General features: G+C 48.3%; 1 protein-coding gene and 1 long non-coding RNA gene across 5 annotated transcripts in view; one reads left to right on the top strand and one right to left on the bottom strand.

The window, feature by feature from the left end:
- The window catches only part of LOC149436291 (galectin-1-like), a 391,735-nt gene that overhangs the window by 123,451 nt on the left and 247,717 nt on the right, over nt 1-20,567 (bottom strand). The window contains exons 1-3 of one of the 4 annotated variants that reach the window (XM_089661737.1): nt 5,295-5,323; nt 4,057-4,136; nt 2,763-2,934 (exon numbers count right to left, since the gene is read on the bottom strand). The exons of 2 other annotated variants lie outside the window; for them this stretch is intronic. In XM_089661737.1, coding sequence (XP_089517863.1) covers nt 2,763-2,934; nt 4,057-4,136; nt 5,295-5,306 — 264 coding nt within the window. In that variant the 5' untranslated portion in view covers nt 5,307-5,323. Of the gene's footprint in view, nt 1-2,762; nt 2,935-4,056; nt 4,137-5,294; nt 5,324-20,567 lie in introns of those variants that run through there. One more of the 4 variants, XM_089661738.1, reaches the window with a different exon arrangement.
- LOC149436302 (uncharacterized) lies at nt 8,305-12,751 on the top strand. Its single transcript, XR_016308315.1, has 3 exons — nt 8,305-8,387; nt 11,121-11,292; nt 12,393-12,751. It is a non-coding gene; the product is annotated as an uncharacterized LOC149436302 (long non-coding RNA).

Raw genomic sequence — 20,567 nt, 5'->3', positions numbered from 1 at the left:
TGAGGACGGTCTGTCATTTAGACCAATGACTGGAGCCCTCAGATCAATAGCTTTTGGCCAGTTTGGAGTCTGGGTCTGCCAGCTATTCTCACCCAGGGTTCCTTCAGAGGTTTCTAGGGGGACCTAGAGTTGGCCAATTAGGCTCCCATTTGATGGTACCTGCCTATTTTTGGACCCCAACCAGGGGCAGACTGACAACTCATGGGACCCTGGGGCAATAGGGGGATCATGGAGCCCCTGTATCCTTGCCTACACTAAAAGCCTATGAAAGGTACCAAGGGCATCTCATGGGGCCCACAACTGACCCCAGGCAGTGCCCAAGTTCCCAAATGGTCAGTCTGCCCCTGCCCCCAACACAACTTTGTGAAGCCAGCTTCAGGACACATCCTTTTCACTGCCTGCAAGAGTGGCATTTTGACCACCACTGGAAATTGGGAAAACCTTGCTTAAACCAATTTCAGTCTGTACCCAGAGATCAAAAAACTTCAATGGTTCCACTGGGGCCAATGGTGGAGAGGCTGCTGAATGCCACGCAAGCTATATAACATCTACACTACATGCCATGTATTAGAACCATGAACGTGCTCTGAGGCTCTGTTCCATAGGATTCCCTGTCAAATTTTAATCTCCCCCTTCCAGGGGCCCCAATACACATTTGTCCTAGCCATGGCTCAAGTGAGCCCTTGGACAAGGGTCTCATCTACTATGACTGGCTTAGGGTAAAACACACGATCTTAAGTTACAGGCCAGCCCCCCCCCCCCCCCCCTCCCACTACTCCCCAGATTGAGCCTTTACAGAGTCGTTGTCAGGGATTTACTTATCCCCATTCCCTTGTTTTCCTAAAATAATCATCCAATATGCATAACATCAACAACATACACAAAATAGAAAGATATTGGCTTGCAAAATGTTACATGAAAACATTTTCCCTCAGCCTCAGAGATTCTGCTCTCTCCTGGCTCTCATCCTACCTGTCACAATGCTCCTTCAGCGTTACCTATAATGCTACCACCTCCCCCTCACTCCCCCTCTGTTGGGGTCCCTCAAGGCTCTGTCCTTGGGCCCCTTCTCTTCTCCATGTATACCTCCTCCCTTGGCCAACTCATTCACTCTCATGGCTTCAACTATCACCTCTATGCCGACGACACACAAATCTCAACCCCCCACCTCACCCCCTCAGTCTCCGCCCGAATCACACCTACTGAGCGACATATCAGACTGGATGTTGCTCCACTTCCTTAAACTGAACCTCTCCAAAACCAAGTTTCTTGTCTTCCCCCCCCAGCCCAGACACCACCCCTCATTGATTTCTCCGTCACATCCAACAACGCTACCATCAAACCCGCCCTGCAGGCCAGAGTACTGGGTGTCATTCTGGACTCCAACCTTTCCTTCCAGCCCCAAGTCCAATCTTTAACAAACTCGTGCAGACTCCACCTCCACAACATGCAGACTCCACCTCCACAACATGCAGACTCCACCTCCACAACATGCAGACTCCACCTCCACAACATGCAGACTCCACCTCCACAACATGCAGACTCCACCTCCACAACATGCAGACTCCACCTCCACAACATGCAGACTCCACCTCCACAACATGCAGACTCCACCTCCACAACATGCAGACTCCACCTCCACAACATGCAGACTCCACCTCCACAACATGCAGACTCCACCTCCACAACATGCAGACTCCACCTCCACAACATGCAGACTCCACCTCCACAACATGCAGACTCCACCTCCACAACATCGCCAAAATCCGCACGTTCCTAACCCCAGAAACCACTAAACAGCTCATCCACTCCCTCATCATATCACGACTCGACTACTGCAACTCCCTCCTCACTGACCTGCCTCGCCGCTGGCTATCCCCGCTTCAGTCGATCCTGAATACGGCTGCCAGACTCGTCCACCTTTCCAACCGCTCCATCTCCGCCACCCCCCTCTGCCAATCCCTCCACTGGCTTCCGATTGCGCAACGGATCAAATTCAAAATCCTAACACTGACGTACAAAGCTGTCCACCATACTGCCCCGAACTACATCACCGACCTAATATCCAAGTACCGCCCAACACGCACACTCCGCTCCTCACAAGACCTCCTCTCTAGTTCCCTGGTCTCCTCCTCCCATGCCCGCCTCCAGGACTTCTCCAGGGTGTCACCCATCCTCTGGAACTCCCTGCCCCAACCCATCAGATTATCACCTACTCTCCTCTCCTTTAGGCGCACCCTGAAAACCCATCTCTTCAGGGAAGCCTACCCCACCCCCTGCTAACTTGCCGACCTCCTCCACTCTTCCTACCACTCCATCCCCCACAGCTATCTCCTCCTGTGCCACCATCCCCTCCCTCCTAGATTGTAAGCTCGAAAGAGCAGGGCCCTCGAACCCCTCATGTATCACATTGTATTGGTATTGTTCTGTCACATGTTCTGTCCTCCTTTGTAATGTACAGCGCTGAGCGAACTATTGGCGCTTTATAAATAATGTATAATAATAATAATTTTGCAAGCCAATATCTGACAACCATTAATGTTACCAACAGCAACCATTTTCTAGGTGGTACATCAATGGCAGCATGATGGAATCCATTGCATCTTCCCATGTGGAAGGGTCTCATCCTTCATTGAATGAGCTGAAGGAGTGACCTATTATAGCAATTACTGCATCTTTCAGAGACTGATGTGTCCAATATGAACAGTAATGCCACTTTGCCCCGTCCTCCATTTTTCCTGCCCCTCCCATTGAAGACATACTGTGGTGTCTGATCCTTGCGCGAAGGGGAAGAAGCTTTCCCTCTGCTCTTCTCCCCAGACATCGTCCACCTTTGAGTTCAAGATCACCGTGAGCTGGTCTCCAACATTGTTAAAGCGAGGACAAAAGTGTAGCACAAGATTCTTCTCATCTGTTCCCAAGTTTATGACAAACCTAGAAAGACAGAAAAAGCACAAATTCTGCTCAGTTCTTGTCAGGTCTAGTACTCCTGTCATTCACCTGTGGTACCCATGTGAATCAGAGGTACTTCTGCCACCCAAGTCACAAAATATCACAATGTTTTTGGAGACTAAAACTGACAGTTTGCATAAAAACATGGGGCCCTGGTAATCCTCTATACCAAGAGTACATAAAGTGAACTTGTAGCCTAGATATGGACAGACGGTTGTCTACATACACAAAAAAAAGTGTAGTAACTATGCGCTGAGAAAATCCCAAAATCCCTCACTGACATTTGTAGTTGCAGCCACTGTGGAGCAATTTCTCCTGAAAGTTGACGAGAGAAATAGTGAAGTCATTCAAGTCTGGGAGGATGTCACCAGCACAGCAAGCATCACCAATGTGGGTCCAAACATTTTAATGGATTACATAGTTACAGCGTGGCAACATTTTGAAGACTTGCAGGACCCCCTCATCAGGCATGTGTTCAGTTCCAGCCGACAGTCACTACAGCACCCACTTATACACAGCCATTTTTAAAGAAGGAAAGTGTGCGTTGAGATGGGAGTGCAGAGAGGTTGAGATCAGACTTGAATGACCGTGTACAATCCAAATAGACAGGGAGAAGGGTGATCTGAGCTAATGGGTCACTGTTGTGGGAGGGAGAAGGGTGAACGGGGCTAAGGTGTCACTGCTAGGAGGGGGAGCTGAGAAGTCACTACTACTTTGTGCCCTTTCACTCCCTCTTACCATTGGACCTCTAACTAGGTAAGCAGTAATGATGAAGCTCTTTAATGTAGATGGGGATAAATTACTCCACAGTGCCTGCAGCTATACAGTTTGGCGAGGTCCAGGAGGAGAGAGATAGAAGTCAGCTGGAATCTCATATGGTGAAATTGTGTCAATGAAACAAATATTTGAGCTAAATTTGCTGTGAACAATCTGATGTCAGGCATTTGAGGGACCACGCATGCCGAATTCCCAGCGTGTAGGGGACAGTAGGATGTACTGTACACGGAACACTTTCCTGCTTCTGCAAGGTAAACTTTAGGCAGATTATACAGAGAGCAGACATCTATTGTATAATAAGTAGCTGAGGATGGAACCGTGACTTACACTTCACAGTCCACCGGAATGAAGCCCTTCACCTCCACCGAGTGACCAGGTTTGAGGCCGATGTTGTAAAAGGTAACAGTCTGTATGGGAGAAAGGAGAGAATTACTACACCCGGTATAATGGGGGGGATTATTACACCATTTATAGACAGAAAAGACATCTGATGGTTGCACTCAGAATAAGTTTGGGATTTCTGTGGGTGGCAGCACTTGTGGGAGAGTGGAGGAGCTCAGACATCCCCAGCAGATCACAAATGTCTGGCAGATCAATGACATGACAATATATACATTTTCTCTAACATTCACATCATGTATGCCGGCTGCCCAGACCTTTCTAAGGTATAGTCCCATCTACAGACAGCCGGATGGTGCCAAGGCCTGCCCAGCATTCATGTTTAGTAATTATGTACTTGGTGGGTACAGTATGAGTTGAATTTTGGTCAGCAAGTTAGTCATCATGTGTGCACATAGGCGGACTGACCATTTGGAAACTCAGGCACTGCCCAAGGGCCTGGAGTCAGTAGGGGGCCCCATGAGATGCCCCTAGTACCTTTTTCGCAGTTTTTTTTTTAGTTTGGGCAAGGACACAGGGGCCCCATGATCCCCTATTGCCCAGGGCCCTATGAGTTGTCAGTCCGCCTCTGTGTGTGCATCAAATAACTGAACTGTCTGGCGTATCCACCCTACTCCCATCCCACCCCCAGCTTCCATCCTGCATGGAAAGAGTTAATAGGGCACAAATGGTTTAACCCAGAGCGGATGGACATGTCACATCTCAGAACCGGACCATTTATAACACTGCACATTAGTATAAATCACACAGAGGGGAAGGCATGGATATAATGAGCCACTATGGGCAAGTGTGGAGGAGAAGAGGGTCTGAGCCATTCCAGTATATGCCCAATACTAAGAATAACCAGGAAGGCAGACATAGCTCTGTGCCAGGACACCAATACACATACATCCCACCCTAAAGAAATAGATGGACAAATAAAATACTGACCCACACCCACCAACTGCTCACATCAAGTCACCCTATCAGGGTGATCCATATTTCTCAATAGTACACAAACAAAAACCAGAAGTAGACCCACAACTTCCTATACCCAACAACCCAACACCAACTTGTGTCCACACCAAGCAAACCAATACTCACCATTACCCACCACACTACACCCACCATCCCCCACAGAAGCCATTCGCTCAGCTCTTGCAGCTTCCACCAGTGCTCATACTCACATTATCTGCCATCCTGCTTCCTTATCAGAGACACTTGTGATCAGCTGCTCTTCTACTTCTTCTTATATAGGAGGTCTGCTGAGGGTGGAGCCAGTCAGGAGGGAGGGATCACTCCGCCCACTGCTCCCTGGACTGACAATTGTTCCAGAACCGCTCATTACAGAGAATGAATGAAATGTGGATCCGCTGTGACTGAGCATGGGTCGTCCATCGTCACTCTGCTGGGATGTCACCACAAACAGCAAGGGGGCAAAAGAGGACTATCCTCAAAGTCATTTCTACACCACAAAGGGGGAGATTTCCTAACACTGGAGGGTGCAAAATCTGCTGCAGCTGTGCATGGGAGCCAATCAGCTTCTACCTTCAGCTGGATCAATGAAGCTTTGACAGGGAAACCTGGAAGCTGATTGGTTTCTATGCAGAGCTGCACCAGATTCTTTCAATACATCAAGAGGGGGAATAAGGTTCTGGAGGGCAGGATGTTCAGTATGAAGCCAAGATGAAGAACACGGGACATGACCTCCAACTGACTGGAGGAAAGTTCCCAACTCATCTTAGAAAGTCATATTTTCCTGAAAGGGTAGTTGATGGTTGGAATAGACCTCCAGCAGAGGTAGTGAGTCTGTCAGCAGTAAGTGGCTTCAGACATGCTTGGGGGAAACATGGATCTAGACTCAGACAACACACCAATATAGTAAATAAATAAATAAATAAATAACGAAGCAATTAAAAAAGGAAACAGACTCGATGGACCACTTGGACTTTTTCTGTTGCCACTTATCTTTGTTATTATATCTTTTATGTCTCATATGATGCCATGCATCTCATGTGATGCCAGAGGTCTCGTGATGTCATGCACCTCATGTGATGTCAGGGGTCTCATATGATGTCATGCATCTCATATGATGTCAGAGGTCTCATATGATGTCATGCATCTCATGTGATGTCAGGGGTCTCATATAATATCATGCATCTCATGTGATGTCAGGGGTCTCATATGATGTCATGCGTCTCATGTGATGTCAGGGGTCTCATATGATGTCATGCATCTCATGTGATGTCAGGGGTCTCATATGATGTCAGGGGTCTCACATGATGTAATGTGTATCAAGTAATGTAAATTGTTACTTTGCGGTTGAATTCCTAAATCTGGTGCAGCTCTGCATAGAAACCAATCAGCTTCCAGGTTTCCCTGTCAAAGCTTCATTGATCCAGCTGACGGGAGAATCTGATTGGCTCCCATGCACAGCTGCAGTAGATTTTGCACTCTCCAGTGTTAGGAAATCTCCCCCTTTGTGGTGTAGAAATGACTTTGAGGATAGTCCTCTTTTGCCCCCTTGCTGTTTGTGGTGAGTGGTGACATCCCAGCAGAGTGACGATGGACGGCCCATGCTCAGTCACAGCGGATCCACATTTCATTCATTCTCTGTAATGAGCGGTTCTGGAACAATTGTCAGTCCAGGGAGCAGTGGGTGGAGTGATCCCTCCCTCCTGACTGGCTCCACCCTCAGCAGACCTCCTATATAAGAAGAAGTAGAAGAGCAGCTGATCACAAGTGTCTCTGATAAGGAAGCAGGATGGCAGATGCTGTGAGTATGAGCACTGGTGGAAGCTGCAAGAGCTGAGCAAATGGCTTCTGTGGGGGGTAGTGGGTAGTGGTGAGTATTGGTTTGCTTGGTGTGGACACAAGTTGGTGTCGGGCTGGTTTGATGTTGGTGGTGGAGATATATGTATGAGCACTGGTGGAAGCTGCAAGAGCTGAATAAATGGCTTCAGTGGGGGTTGATGGGTGTAGTGGTTGTTATAGGTTTGCTTGGGGTGGACATGGGTTGGTGTTGGGTTGTTGGGTGTAGGTAGTTGTAGGTATATTTCTGGTTGCTTCTGTACCATTGAGGAATATGGATCATGCTGAGATAGGGTTGCTTGATGTGGGCAGTTGGTGGGTGTGGGTCAGTATTTTAGTTCTTGTACATCCATTTATGTAGGGTGTGATGTATGTGTTTTGGTGTCCTGGCACAGAGTTGGGCCTGCCTTCCTGTGTATTCTTAGTATTGGGTATATACTCGTATTTTTTTCTTCCCTTCCCCCCCCCCCCCCCCTTCATATGTGTATGATTATGTTCACTACTAGTGGGAGCTGCAAAGGTGAACAAATGTGGTGTGTTGGTTGATATAGGTTTGCTTGGGGTGGACATATTTTGGTGTGGGAATATAGTTTCTGGTTCTAGTTGGTGTACCATTGAGAAATGTGGGTTATGGTGAGTATAGGGTGGCTTGATGTGGGGTTGTTGGCTGTGGATTTGTTTCAGTTTAGGTTATAATGCATGTATTTTGGTCTTCTGGCACAGAGCTGGGCCGTCTTAATATTGGGTATATACTGGTATGGCTCACACTCCCCTCCTCCACACTTGCCCATAGTGGCTCATTATATCCATGCCTTCCCCTCTGTGATTTATACTAATGTGCAGTGTTATAAACGGTCCGGTTCTGAGATGTGACATGTCCATCCGCTCTGGGTTAATCCATTTGTGCCATATTAACTCTTTCCATGCAGGATGGAAGCTGGGGGTGGGATGGGTGTAGGGGGAATACGCTGGACAGATCAGATATTTGATGCACACATGATGACAAACTAACATGCTGACCAGAATTCAATTCATACTGTACCCACCAAGTACATAATTACTAAACATGAATGCTGGGCAGGCCTTGGCACCATCCGGCTGTCTGTAGATGGGACTATACCTTATAAAGGTCTGGGCAGCCGGCATACATGATATGAATGTTAGAGAAAATGTATATATTGTCATGTCATTGATGTGTTATCAGACATTTGTGATCTGCTGGAGATGTCTGAGCTCCTCCACTCTCCCACAAAGTGCTGCCACCCACAGAAATCCCAAACGTATTCTGAGTGCAACCATCAGATGTCTCTCCTGTCTATAAATGGTGTAATAATCCCCCCCCCCCCCCATTATACAGGGAGTAATAATTCTCTAATTTCTCCCATACAGACTTTTACCGGTAATAACTTCAGCCTCAAACTTGGTCACTCGGTGGAGGTGAAGGGCTTCATTCCGGTGGACTGTGAAGTGTAAGTCACGGTTCCATCCTCAGCTACTTATTATACAATAGATGTCTGCTCTCTGTATAATTTGCCTAAAGTTTACCTTGCAGAAGCAGGAAAGTGTTCCGTGTACAGTACATCCTACTGACCCCTACACGCTGGGAATTCGGCATGCGTGGTCCCTCAAATGCCTGACATTGTGTTGCTCACAGCAAACTTAGCTTAAATGTTTGTGTCTACATTGACACAATTTCACCATATGAGATGCCAGCTGACTTCTATCTCTCTCCTCCTGGACCTCACCAAACTGTATAGCTGCAGGCACTGTGGAGGAATTTTTCCTCAATCTACAGTAAAGCGCTTCATCGCTACTAATTACCTAGTTAGAGGTCCAATGGTAAGAGGGAGTGAAAGGGCACAAAGTAGTAGTGACTTCTCAGCTCCCCCTCCTAGCAGTGACACCTTAGCCCCGTTCACCCTTCTCCCTCCCACAACAGTGACCCAACAGCTCAGATCACCCTTCTCCCTGTCTATTTGGATTGAACAGTCATTCAAGTCTGATCTCAACCTCTCTGCATGCCCATCCCAACACACACGTTCCTGCTTTAAAAATGGCTGTGTATAAGTGACCATTGGCTGGAACCGAACACATGCCTGATGAAGGGTGACTGCAAGACTCCAATATGTTGCCACACTGTAACTACAGTGGGGATGGAAAGTTTGGGCACCCCAGCTAAAAATTTGTATTAATGTGCATAAAGAAGCCAAGGAAAGATGGAAAAATCTCCAAAAAACATCAAATTAAAGACTAGACATTCTTATAATATGTCAACAAAAGTTAGATTTTATTTCCATCATTTACACTTTCAAAATAACAGAAAACAAAAAATGGCGTCTGCAAAAGTTTGGGCACCCTGCAGAATTTATAGCATGCACTGCCCCCTTTGCCAAGCTGAGACCTGCCAGTGTCATGGATTGTTCTCAATCATCGTCTGGGAAGACCAGGTGATGTCAATCTCAAAGGTTTTAAATGCCCAGACTCATCTGACCTTGCCCCAACAATCAGCACCATGGGTTCTTCTAAGCAGTTGTCTAGAAAACTGAAACTGAAAATAGTTGATGCTCACAAAGCTGGAGAAGGCTATAAGAAGATAGCAAAGCGTTTTCAGATGTCAATATCCTCTGTTCGGAATGTAATTAAGAAATGGCAGTCATCAGGAACAGTGGAAGTTAAAGCAAGATCTGGAAGACCAAGAAAAATATCAGACAGAACAGCTCGCAGGATTGTGAGAAACAATTCAAAACCCACATTTGACTGCATGATCCCTCCAGAAAGATCTGGCAGACACTGGAGTTGTGGTACACTATTCCACTATAAAGATACTTGTACAAATATGGTCTTCATGGAAGAGTCATCAGAAGAAAACCTCTTCTACGTCCTCACCACAAAAATCATCGTTTGAACTTTGCAAATGAACATATAGACAAGCCTGATGCATTTTGGAAACAAGTTCTGTGGACCGATGAGGTTAAAATTGAACTTTTTGGCCGGAATGAGCAAAGGTACGTTTGGAGAAGAAGGGCCACAGAATTGAATGAAAAGAACCTCTGTCCAACTGTGAAGCATGGGGTTGGATCAGTCATGCTTTGGGGTTGTGTTGCAGCCAGTGGCACAGGGAACATCTCACCAGTAGAAGGAAAAATGGATTCAATAAAATTTCAGCAAATTTTGGATGGTAACTTGATGCCATCTGTGAAAAAGCTGAAGTTAAAGAGGATGGCTTCTACAAATGGATAATGATCCTAAACACACCTCGAAATCCACGGGGGATTACATCAAGAGGCGTAAACTGAAGGTTTTGCCATGGCCTTCACAATCTCCTGACCTCAAAATCATTGAAAATCTATGGATAGACCTTAAAAGAGCCGTGCGTGACAGACAGCCCAGAAATCTCAAAGAACTGGAAGACTTTTGTAAGGAAGAATGGGCAAAGATACCTCAAACAAGAACTGAGACTCTTGGCTGGCTACAAAAAGCGTTTACAAGCTGTGATACTTGCCAAAGGGGGCAGTACAAGATATTAACTCTGCAGGGTGCCCAAACTTTTGCAGACGCCATTTTTTTGTTTTCTGTTATTTTGAAAGTGTAAATGATGGAAATAAAATCTAACTTTTGTTGACAAATTATAAGAATGTCTAATCTGTAATTTGATGCCTTTTGGAGATTTTTCCATCTTTCCTTGGCTTCTTTATGCACATTAATACAAATTTTTAGCTGGGGTGCCCAAACTTTCCATCCCTACTGTATGTAATCGTCCAATAAAATGTTTGGACCCATATTGGTGATCCTTGGTGTGCTGGTGACATCCTCCCAGACTTGAATGATGTTACTGTTTTTCTCTTGTGAACTTTCAGGAGAAATTCTCTACAGTGGCTGCAACTACAAATGTCAGTGAGGGATTCTCTCAGAGCTTAGTTACACTTCTTTTTTTTTTTTTTTTTTTTTTAAGAATATGTAGAAAAGTCTGTCCATATCCAGGCTACAGGTTCACTTTAGGTACTCTTGGCATAGAGTATTACCAGGACCCCATGTCTTTCAAGCAAACTGTCGGTTTTAGTCTCCAAAAATATTATCTGACATAATTGTGACCTTGTATGTGAATCAGAGGTACTTCTCCCACCCGAGTACCACAGGTGAAGGACTCGAGTACTATATCTGACTAGAACTGAGCAGAATATTTGCTTTTTCTGTCTTTCTAGGTTTGCCATAAACTTGGGAACAGATGTGAAGAATTATGTGCTACACTTTAATCCTCGATTTTCCTATGGTCAAGACCGGCTCGTGTTAAACTTGAACTCAAAGGTGAACGGTGTCTGGGGAAAAGAGCAGAAGGAAAACTTCTTCCCCTTCCAGAAGGGATCGGACACCACGGTATGTCTACACTGGGAGGGGAAGGAAAAATGGTGGATGGGGCAAAGTGTCATCACTGTTCATATTGGACACATCAGTCTCTAAAAGATGCAGTAGGCAGCTAGTGATGGCTTAGGTAAAGGGTATATAGGCTTTCTTTGCTATGATGGGTCAATCCTTTAGCTCATTCAATGGAGGATGAGACCCTTCCACATGGGAAGATGCAATGGATTCCATCATGCTGCCATTGATATACCACCTAGCAAATGGTTGCTGTTGGTAACATTAATGGTTGCCAGATATTGGCTTGCAATATGTTTTCATGTAACTTTTTTTCCTTCTATTTTGTGTATGCATGTCATTGATGTCATACATGTTGGATGAATATTTTAGGAAAACGAGGGAATAGGGATAAGGAAATCCCTGACATGGACTCTGTAAAGTCTCAATCTGGGGAGTAGTGGGGGGCTGGCCTGCAACTTTAAATCGTGTTTTACCCTAAGCCAGTCATGGTAGATGAGACCCTTGTCCAAGGGCTCACTTGAGCCATGGCTAAGAAGTGTGTATTGGGGCTCCTGGAAGGGGGAGATTGTCATCTGACAGGGAATCCTGTAGAACAGAGCCTTTAGCACTTTCATGGTTCTAATATTTGGCATGTAGTGTAGATGTTGTATAGCTTGCATGGCATACAGCAGCCTCTCCACCATTGGCCCCAGTGAAACCATTGAAATTTTTTGATCTCTGGGAAACCCTTACTAAAACCATTTCAGTGTGTTGCCCCATTTCTGGTAGTGGTCAAAATGCCACTCTTACAGGCAGTGAGAATTTGTCATGAAGCTGGCTCCACAAACTTGTGTTGGGGGTCCAAAAAAAGGCAGGTACCATCAAATGGTAGTTTAATTGGCCACAACTCTAGGTACCCCTAGAAACCTCTGGAGTCCAGGTCTGCTGGCCATTCTCACCCAGGGTTCCTTCAGAGTGGCCATAAGCTATCGATCTGAGGGCTCCAGTCATTGATCTAGATGACAGACCGTCCTCAGACCCTGTTACTAAAACATTGCAGCTTCAGAAGCACATCCTTCCTTAGTCCAGCAAGCTGACACTGCCATCTTTTCTTACAGGTTTCCTTCTTGTTTGAGCAAGACAAGATCACCATACAATTGCCTACAGGAAATCCTTTAACATTTCCAGTCCACTTTCCCATAAACGAGATCTCCTACTTGGGTTTGGAAACCCTCCAGCTAAAGTCCATCACACTGACATGAAGAATCTGCAATAGAGGAGCCACCTCTCCCACGTGTCCATATCCCAGCTCTTGTGAAATGGCCATAATGGATGGAGAGAAATGTTATCCTGTCTTGTACCCTTCTCCTTCCAATCTGCCTCCTTGCTGCTCATGTAGCCATACATTGTGCTTTGCTCAGATCACTTGCTAGAAATGAATTTCATCCACATTTCAAATAAAATCCAATGAGCTCTATTGTGTCTGATCAATCTTATTATTGAGCACTAAACTGACTCTGTATTCATTGCTGTAGTCTATAGCGCCCTCCTGCTGGAGGTTTGTTGCATTACCTTTAGGCTGCATTCACACTTGAGCCGCTTGTAGCTTTAATTTCTGAAGCTCAAACTTGAGGAAATAAAATTTGTTCTCTATGGTGCCTGTTCACACCTGATCACACAAACGGGCACCATAGAGAACAATTTGAGGTTTTTGGAGCTTCAAGTGTGAATGTAGCCTTAGAAGGTACACAGTAGCTGTGGCAGTGAATGTAGTAGTACTCCAGCAGGGGAAGGAGATGCTGGAGCAGCTTTAGTCTCAGTGTACGGGTAGTAGACTAGGGGTAGTAGTAACTACATAGCATGGGGAGTAAAGTGGTGGCAGCATAGGAAGGATAGTGTTGAGAAAATGTAATATTTGTAGCAGGGGGTATGGTGGCTATAAGATACGTTGGGTGGAGGAGGGGTAGGAGCAGTTCTAGCAGAAGTGTGGTAGTAATGGCATAGCATTGGTAGTGATAGGAGTAGTACTAGTTGTAGTAAGATGGTAATAGTAGTAGCATTGGGTGTGGTAATATTTGCAGCAGTATAGTAAAGGAAGTGGCAATTGCCAACCAGCCAGTGTATAGACTGCAGCTGGTTGGCACCAGCAGACAGAACATGAACATCACTTTGGCAGCTTGGGCTAAGAGGTGTGCCAGGCCGTCCCCACACAACTGCTGTGCCCAGTGGTGTATTTAGGTTTTGTGCTGCCCTAGCACAATGATTGTCTGCCCCCACAGAGAGCCTGACATTGACCAACACCCCTTCCACTAACACCCCCCCCCCCCCCCCCCCCGCAATGGAGAAAAACACTCCTCTTCACAGCTCCAGATATCCCTGGGAACGAGAGTCAGGCTCTACAGACACCATCATGCAGCCTTTCTCAGATCCCACCTGTGTCCCTTCTATCCCTTCTGGGGGGAGGTGCCTGAAATTTGCCACCCTATGCAAGTGGCTTGTGGTAAATGCACCCCTGGCTGTGTCCCCCAGACACTGGAATCTGGATCCTGTTAATCACATTCATAACAAAGCTGTTAGGAATGAATTTGTTCATAACAGCTGTGATTGGCCCAATCCTAGTACCATGTGATTATCTGTAGCCAGTCACTCATTGTCCTGAATGGTTAACCCCTTTCATGACCATTAAACTTTGCTATCACAATGATCTTCAGTGTAACTGCAAATAAAGTATAAATCCCTCATCACCACCTCTGAGTGCAGTGTTACAATGGTGATGAAGTGTGGTTTTTTTTTTTGTTTTTTTTAAAAGTAAATTTTTTTTTTTAATATATATTTTTCCCCTACCGTCTTTCAGGCCAGCACTCTGAGAGACCTCGGCTCTTCCCCATCTGAGGAAACACCTCCACCTAAAATAAAAAAGCTCCACTCCCCTCTGACCTCAGTTCAGGTGTTTCCTCCGGTGGGGAGACACGAGGAGGCGCAAGGCGGCAGACGATAGGGGAGCCGAGGGCCGGATAGCCGGCTGAGAGGCCCGAAGCAGCCGGGAGTGAAGGCCAGAGTGTCCGGCTGCATATCCTCACTGGGCAGGCTGCGGGCAGTGGGCGTGCATCCCGGGGGACGGGACAAGGCATGTACCTGCTCTTCGCCCCCTGACCCTCTCTGGCGAGGGGGTGGTGGCTGGGGAGGATTGGGGGGAGTTCCGCTCCTTCCCATGCTGGCGGTCTGAGGACTTTGCCGGGCCGGACGTCGGGAGACAGTGGTTTCCGGTGGAAGGGGCGGGGCTTCGCCCAGGGCTGCGACTTCCGCTTCCGGTCGCGGCCCTCACACCACGGCGGCGCAAATTTTAAAAATGGCGGTGCGGTGCACTGCGGCCTGGGGGACAGGCCAGCACCAGGCGATCACCCTCCGGTTTGAGATGTCGGAGGCACCGGGACTAGGAGATGCCAGCACCAGCCAGTCACAGGTAAGGTGCCTCAGTGGAGGCCTCCCCTACCTGTTGGCCCCTAGCAGATGGGAAAGGTGGGGCAGGGGGTCTGCGGTATTGCAGGCCCTTAGGCTCTGCCAGGAAGGAGCGGGGGGGGGGTGATTGGTGTTGGACTTATCAGGCTTCCCTCCTCCCCCTTTCTTTTGTGTCTTTCAGGGCAAGGCCCGAGCTAAACTTAGGCACCAGGAGCCCAAGCGGAGATTCCCTTCCTGTAAGGAAGTTTTGAAAGAATCTGTGAGTCGTCGGGAACCCCTTATGACTGGGGAGGAACCAGTGGGGTATTTTCAGTCTGAAGAGGAATCGGCGGGGGAGGGTCCCTCGGAGGAAGGTAGGGGCCCCTTCCGGTACAAACTGACCGTAAAGGAGGTAGATGAGCTCCTGGGGGATATATACGAAACCCTGGACATTGAGGAGGTTAAGGCCTTATCTCTCCACGACCAAATGTATCAGGGGTTGGAGGAGCACCAGCACAGAATATTTCCTGTGCATGACATTTTGGTGGACACTATTAAGGAGTGGCAGAACCCGGAAAGGAAGCCGTTCTTCTCTAAGGCGTTGAGAAGGAGGTTTCCGTTTTCGGAAGACCCGGAGGCGGTCTGGAACAAGAGCCCTAGGCTAGACGCGGCCTTTTCCCAAACGACCAGGAGAACTGACCTGGAGTTTGAGGACATGGGGGTCTTACCAGACTTGTTGGACAGAAGGGCGGCTTCAGGTTGTACAGGTCGAGTCCCAGGAAGGCCTGGGACTCGACCTTGTACAACCTTAAGCCGGCCATGGCTACGACAGTGGTAGCCAGAAACTTAGAGTACTGGCTTACACAATTACAGGCCCATATTGGGGCAGACTCTCCCAAGGAGAAAATCGTGGCCTCTTTTGAGACCCTTTTGCAAGGAGTTGGGTATATTGCGGACGCTTCCGCAGAGTCGGTGAGGTTGGGGGCCAGGTCTGCTGCCCTGACCAATTCAGCCAGAAGGGCGCTGTGGCTAAAAACGTGGCAGGGGGACATCACTTCTAAAATTAGGTTGTGCGGCATCCCCCTCACAGGAGACTGTCTGTTCGGCCCTGGGTTGGAGGAATTATTGGACCGGACGGCTGACAGGAAGAAGTCCTTCCCCCTCAAGAGGAAAATGCAGGAGGGGGGGACACAGAAGGCCCGCCCGGCAAAGAGGCTGAGCCTGCGACCACCTGGTCAGGGTAGGTCTGCTGGGCAGAGAGGTAGGGAAGGAGGGGGAGCGATTTTTTTTTGCCCTCCTGAGCAACCCCAGAAGCCAAGGTGACTTGGTTCCTCCTGTGGGGGGAAGATTGGCGGCCTTCCTCCCACAGTGGGAAGCCGTGGTCGCCAGCCCCTTCATTTTGGATATCATCCGAAGGGGTTACTGGTTGGAGTTTCTAAGGCCGCCACCCGAGACATTTCTTGTGACGACCCGTCCAAAGGATCCGACGAAGGACACGGCTCTGGTGGGCGCTTTGGAGGTTCTAGAGTCCCAGGGGGTCATCTCCAGGGTTCCGGTAGAGGAACAAGGGAAGCGGGTTTATTCCCATGTGTTTGTGGTTCAAAAGCCGTCTGGGGCGTTTAGGCTGATTTTGAACCTGAAACCCCTGAACAAGTCAGTGCGTTACCGGAGGTTCCGCATGGACTCCATCTTTACAACTAGGTCCCTAATCCCACCGGGTGCATTCATGGCATCCATAGACTTGAAGGACGCCTACCTACACGTGCCCGTGGCAGAGGCCTCTCAGAGGTTCCTCAGGTTGGCAGTGGGGGGGGAGGAAGGAATTCGACATTGGCAGTTCAGGGCTCTTCCATTCGGCCTTTCCTCCTCGCCAAGAGTATTCACCAAGGTTCTGTCGGAGGCACTGATTTCTATTCGCTTAAGGGGGATTTCAGTGGTGGCCTATCTGGACGATTTGCTGCTCTTCGCAGATTCAGAGGCTCACTTACGGCAGGATCTGGTTATAGTGAGGGGCCATCTAGAAAGCTTGGGGTGGATTTTGAATCTAGAGAAGTCCTGTCTGGTGCCTTCTCAGAAAGTGGTTTACTTGGGCTATGCTCTAGATTCAGTAGACCAAAAGACCAGCCTGACTTCGGAGAAAATCACCAAGTTGGAGGCATCGGTCAGATTACTGCAGGGGAGCAGGTCGATATCGATACGGCAGGCTATGTCGGTACTTGGTTTACTGACAGCGTCCATTCCGGCAGTTCAGTGGGCAAGTCTGCATATGCGTCCCCTCCAGTTGTGGGTCCTGAGAGTTTGGGACAGGAGGAGTCACTCCCTAGAACACAGGGTCCTGGTTCCCCCCAGTGTGAAGAGGTCTCTATGGTGGTGGAGGAGATCGTCCAGCATAACTCAGGGGCTGTTGTGGTGCTTTCCGGTATCCAAGGAGGTCACTACGGATGCCAGCTCCAGGGGCTGGGGAGCCCACCTGGGAGACTTAGTGACTCAGGGGGAATGGTCCTTAGTGCAGAAGGGCGAATTCTCGAGTTGGAAGGAATTGAGGGCAGTGTGGGAGGCTCTGCACTCCTTCCAAGCGTGGGTCACGGGCCAGCACGTGCGTGTCCTAACGGACAATGCCACGGCAGTGGCTTATATAAACAGGCAGGGAGGGACAAGGAGCAAGGCCCTCGGAGCCCTCTTAGCGGCGACTCTTATGTCCTGGGCGGAGGTGAACTTGGCGTCCCTGTCTGCGATACACTTAAAAGGGGAGCTGAACCAGAAGGCAGACTTCCTGAGCAGGACTCGCTCAGGGAGTCGGAGTGGGCCTTGAACCCCAATGTCTTTCAGGAGATTGTGCGGAGGTGGGGTTCCCCGGAGGTGGACCTTTTTGCCTCTGGAAGGAACAACAAGGTCCCAAATTTCTTCTCTCTATCCCGCAGGGACGGGTCCAGAGCGGTGGACGCATTAGGTCAGAGGTGGGACTACCGGCTTTGTTACGCCTTCCCCCCGGTTCCTTTGCTCCCCCTGGTCCTGAGGAAATTCAGGACAGAGGGGACCTCGTTAATCCTGATAGCTCCCTTCTGGCCGCGGCGGGCGTGGTTTGCGACCCTAAAAAGTTTAGCCTCTCGTCCACCCTGGGAGCTGCCACCGAGAGAGGATTTGTTAACACAGGGGCCGGTTCTTTGAGCCAGCGTGGGAAGATTAAGGTTAACAGCCTGGTTTCTGAGCAGCAGCTCCTCTTAGACAAAGGGTTCTCGCCTAAGGTAGTGGCGACATTACTGGCCAGTAGGAAGGAGGAGACCCAGGCCATTTATGGTAGGGTCTGGGGTTGCTTTACAGCCTGGTGTGACCGGGCATCAGTGGAAACCCATAGTTTGGTTTCCGTGTTGGAATTCCTGCAGGCGGGGGCAGACAAAGGGTTGTCTGTCAGCACGCTCAAGGGCCAGGTCTCGGCCCTCAGTGTGTTCCTAGAAACGCCCCTGGCCAGGGAGGCATTGGTGAGTAGGTTTTTCAAAGCTCTGGTGAGGCAGAGGCCTCCGACGTCCAGACCGTTTCCGGTGTGGGATTTGGCCAAGGTGCTCAGGGGGATGACTAGGGCTCCGTTTGAGCCCCTGGAGTCCTGCCCGATTGGTGAGCTCACCATTAAGATGGCTTTTCTGGTGGCGATTACCGCGGCGAGGAGGGTATCTGAGCTGGAGGCCCTCTCGATCAGAACACCTTATCTCTGTATTTTTTCGGACAGGATTGTTTTCAGACCGGACCCGTCCTTCGTTCCGAAGGTGGCTCGGAGTTTCCAGAGGGAACAGGACATTGTCCTTCCTTCATTTTTTCCTGACCCGGTAGGGGTAGATCTGGAAAGGTATCATTGTTTGGATGTAAGAAGGTGCGTTCTCCAGTATCTAGAGAAGTCTAGGGAGTTCAGGAGCACCGAATCCCTTTTTGTTTTTTTTAAGGGGGCTAGAAGAGGCAAGAAGGCGTCTAGAAGGACGCTGGCCAGCTGGCTGCGGCTGGCGATTGCAGGAGCATATCAGGCGGAGGGCCTGGAGGCCCCGGAGGGTATCAAAGCGCATTCTACCCGAGCGGTGGCAGCTACCCAGGCAGAGCTAGCAGGGGTTTCCCCAGGGCAGATCTGCAGAGCGGCAACATTGTCCAACTATGACACATTTGCCAAGCATTACAGACTGGACCTGGTCTCGGTGCAGGAGCAGGACTTTGGTCGTAAGGTCTTGCAAGCACTTAGCCCGCCCGAGGGGTGAGTACTCGCTTATCCTCTCAGAGTGCTGGCCTGAAAGACGGTAGGGGAAAAATCAAGTTACACTTACGGTAACGTCTTTTCCAGGAGTCTTTCAGGCCAGCACCGGTTTCCCACCCACTGTTGATATTTGGTTATGTGAAGATGGCTTATTACGATTATGTTGTCTCGCATTGTCTCCCCAGGTGACCGGAGGATGCTTGGAGATCTGAGGTCAGAGGGGAGTGGAGCTTTTATATTTTAGGTGGAGGTGTTTCCTCAGATGGGGAGGAGCCGAGGTCTCTCAGAGTGCTGGCCTGAAAGACTCCTGGAAAAGTCGTTACCGTAAGTGTAACTTGATTTTTTTTTTTTTTTTATATATTTTTTTTTTAAATATTGTCAGCATCCCTGATCAGCTCCACATCTGTTATGAGGATGCTATACTTCACTGGTGCCAGCATAGTAAAAAAAATATATATTCAGGAGTATACAACCCCATGCGAATCCCCAAGCTTCTTACTAAATGCTTTCAAAAAATGTAATTGGAAGATTATTTGTACTGTCCTGGAAGAGCCTCAAGAAATGAGATCGGCAATCGGCGCCTTGTGGTCAAACGTGTGTGTATGTATGTATGTGTATATATATATATATATATATATATATATAAACACATACATAAATGAGCCTTAACATAACCACTCACAGGTAAATTGAATAATTTGTCACACCCCAACTGCAAAGAACTAGCATACCACCCATAGCCAGGTGCACAGGCATTTCACACTACCCATAGCCAGGTGCACAGGCATTTCACACTACCCATAGCCAGGTGCACAGATGTCTCAGGTTACCCATGTAGAAGAATGCATCTTCCTGCAGGACGAGTGTGACCGGCCATGAGGAAAGTTCTGGTGCTTACGAAGTTAAGATCCAGTTTCAGCAGAGAACATCCACTATGGGGCGCCTGGCTGTGCCGTGTCCCCCCCCATACTAGGATCATTAATGACAATTCCTGGGATGTCATGCCTCTCGTGATGTATTGGTGGTCCTGATTCCTCTATATAGATCTTTAGATCACTAGAGGGGTCACCGGCAGGATGAAGGAGGTCCTGATTCCTCTATATAGATCCTTAGTTGGACCTCATTTAGACTACTGTGTCCAGTTCTGGAGATCTCACTTCCATAAAGATATTGATAAGATAGAACGAGTCCAGAGACGGGGAACACAAATGGTGAAAGGTCTGAGGGATCAAACATATCAGGAGAGACTGCAGGAACTTCATATGTACAGTCTGGAGGAAAGAAGGGAAAGGATGGACATGACCAAAACCTTTCAGTACATCAAGAGGGGGAATAAGGTTCTGGAGGGCAGGATGTTCAGTATGAAGCCAAGATGAAGAACACGGGACATGACCTCCAACTGACTGGAGGAAAGTTCCCAACTCATCTTAGAAAGTCATATTTTCCTGAAAGGGTAGTTGATGGTTGGAATAGACCTCCAGCAGAGGTAGTGAGTCAGTCAGCAGTAAGTGGCTTCAGACATGCTTGGGGCAAACACAGATCTCAAATATAGATGTGTCAGACTCAATGGAGCACTTGGTCTTTTTTCTGCTGTCACTTATCTTTGTTTTTGTCTCTTGTG

The sequence above is a fragment of the Staurois parvus genome, unplaced genomic scaffold (assembly GCF_062004578.1).
Source record: "Staurois parvus isolate SC_StPar_1 unplaced genomic scaffold, SC_StPar_1.0 ptg001381l, whole genome shotgun sequence".
Taxonomy (NCBI): Eukaryota; Metazoa; Chordata; class Amphibia; order Anura; family Ranidae; genus Staurois; species Staurois parvus.
The sequence above is the reverse complement of the archived record's forward strand: the minus strand, read 5'-3'. Positions and strand labels throughout refer to the sequence as shown.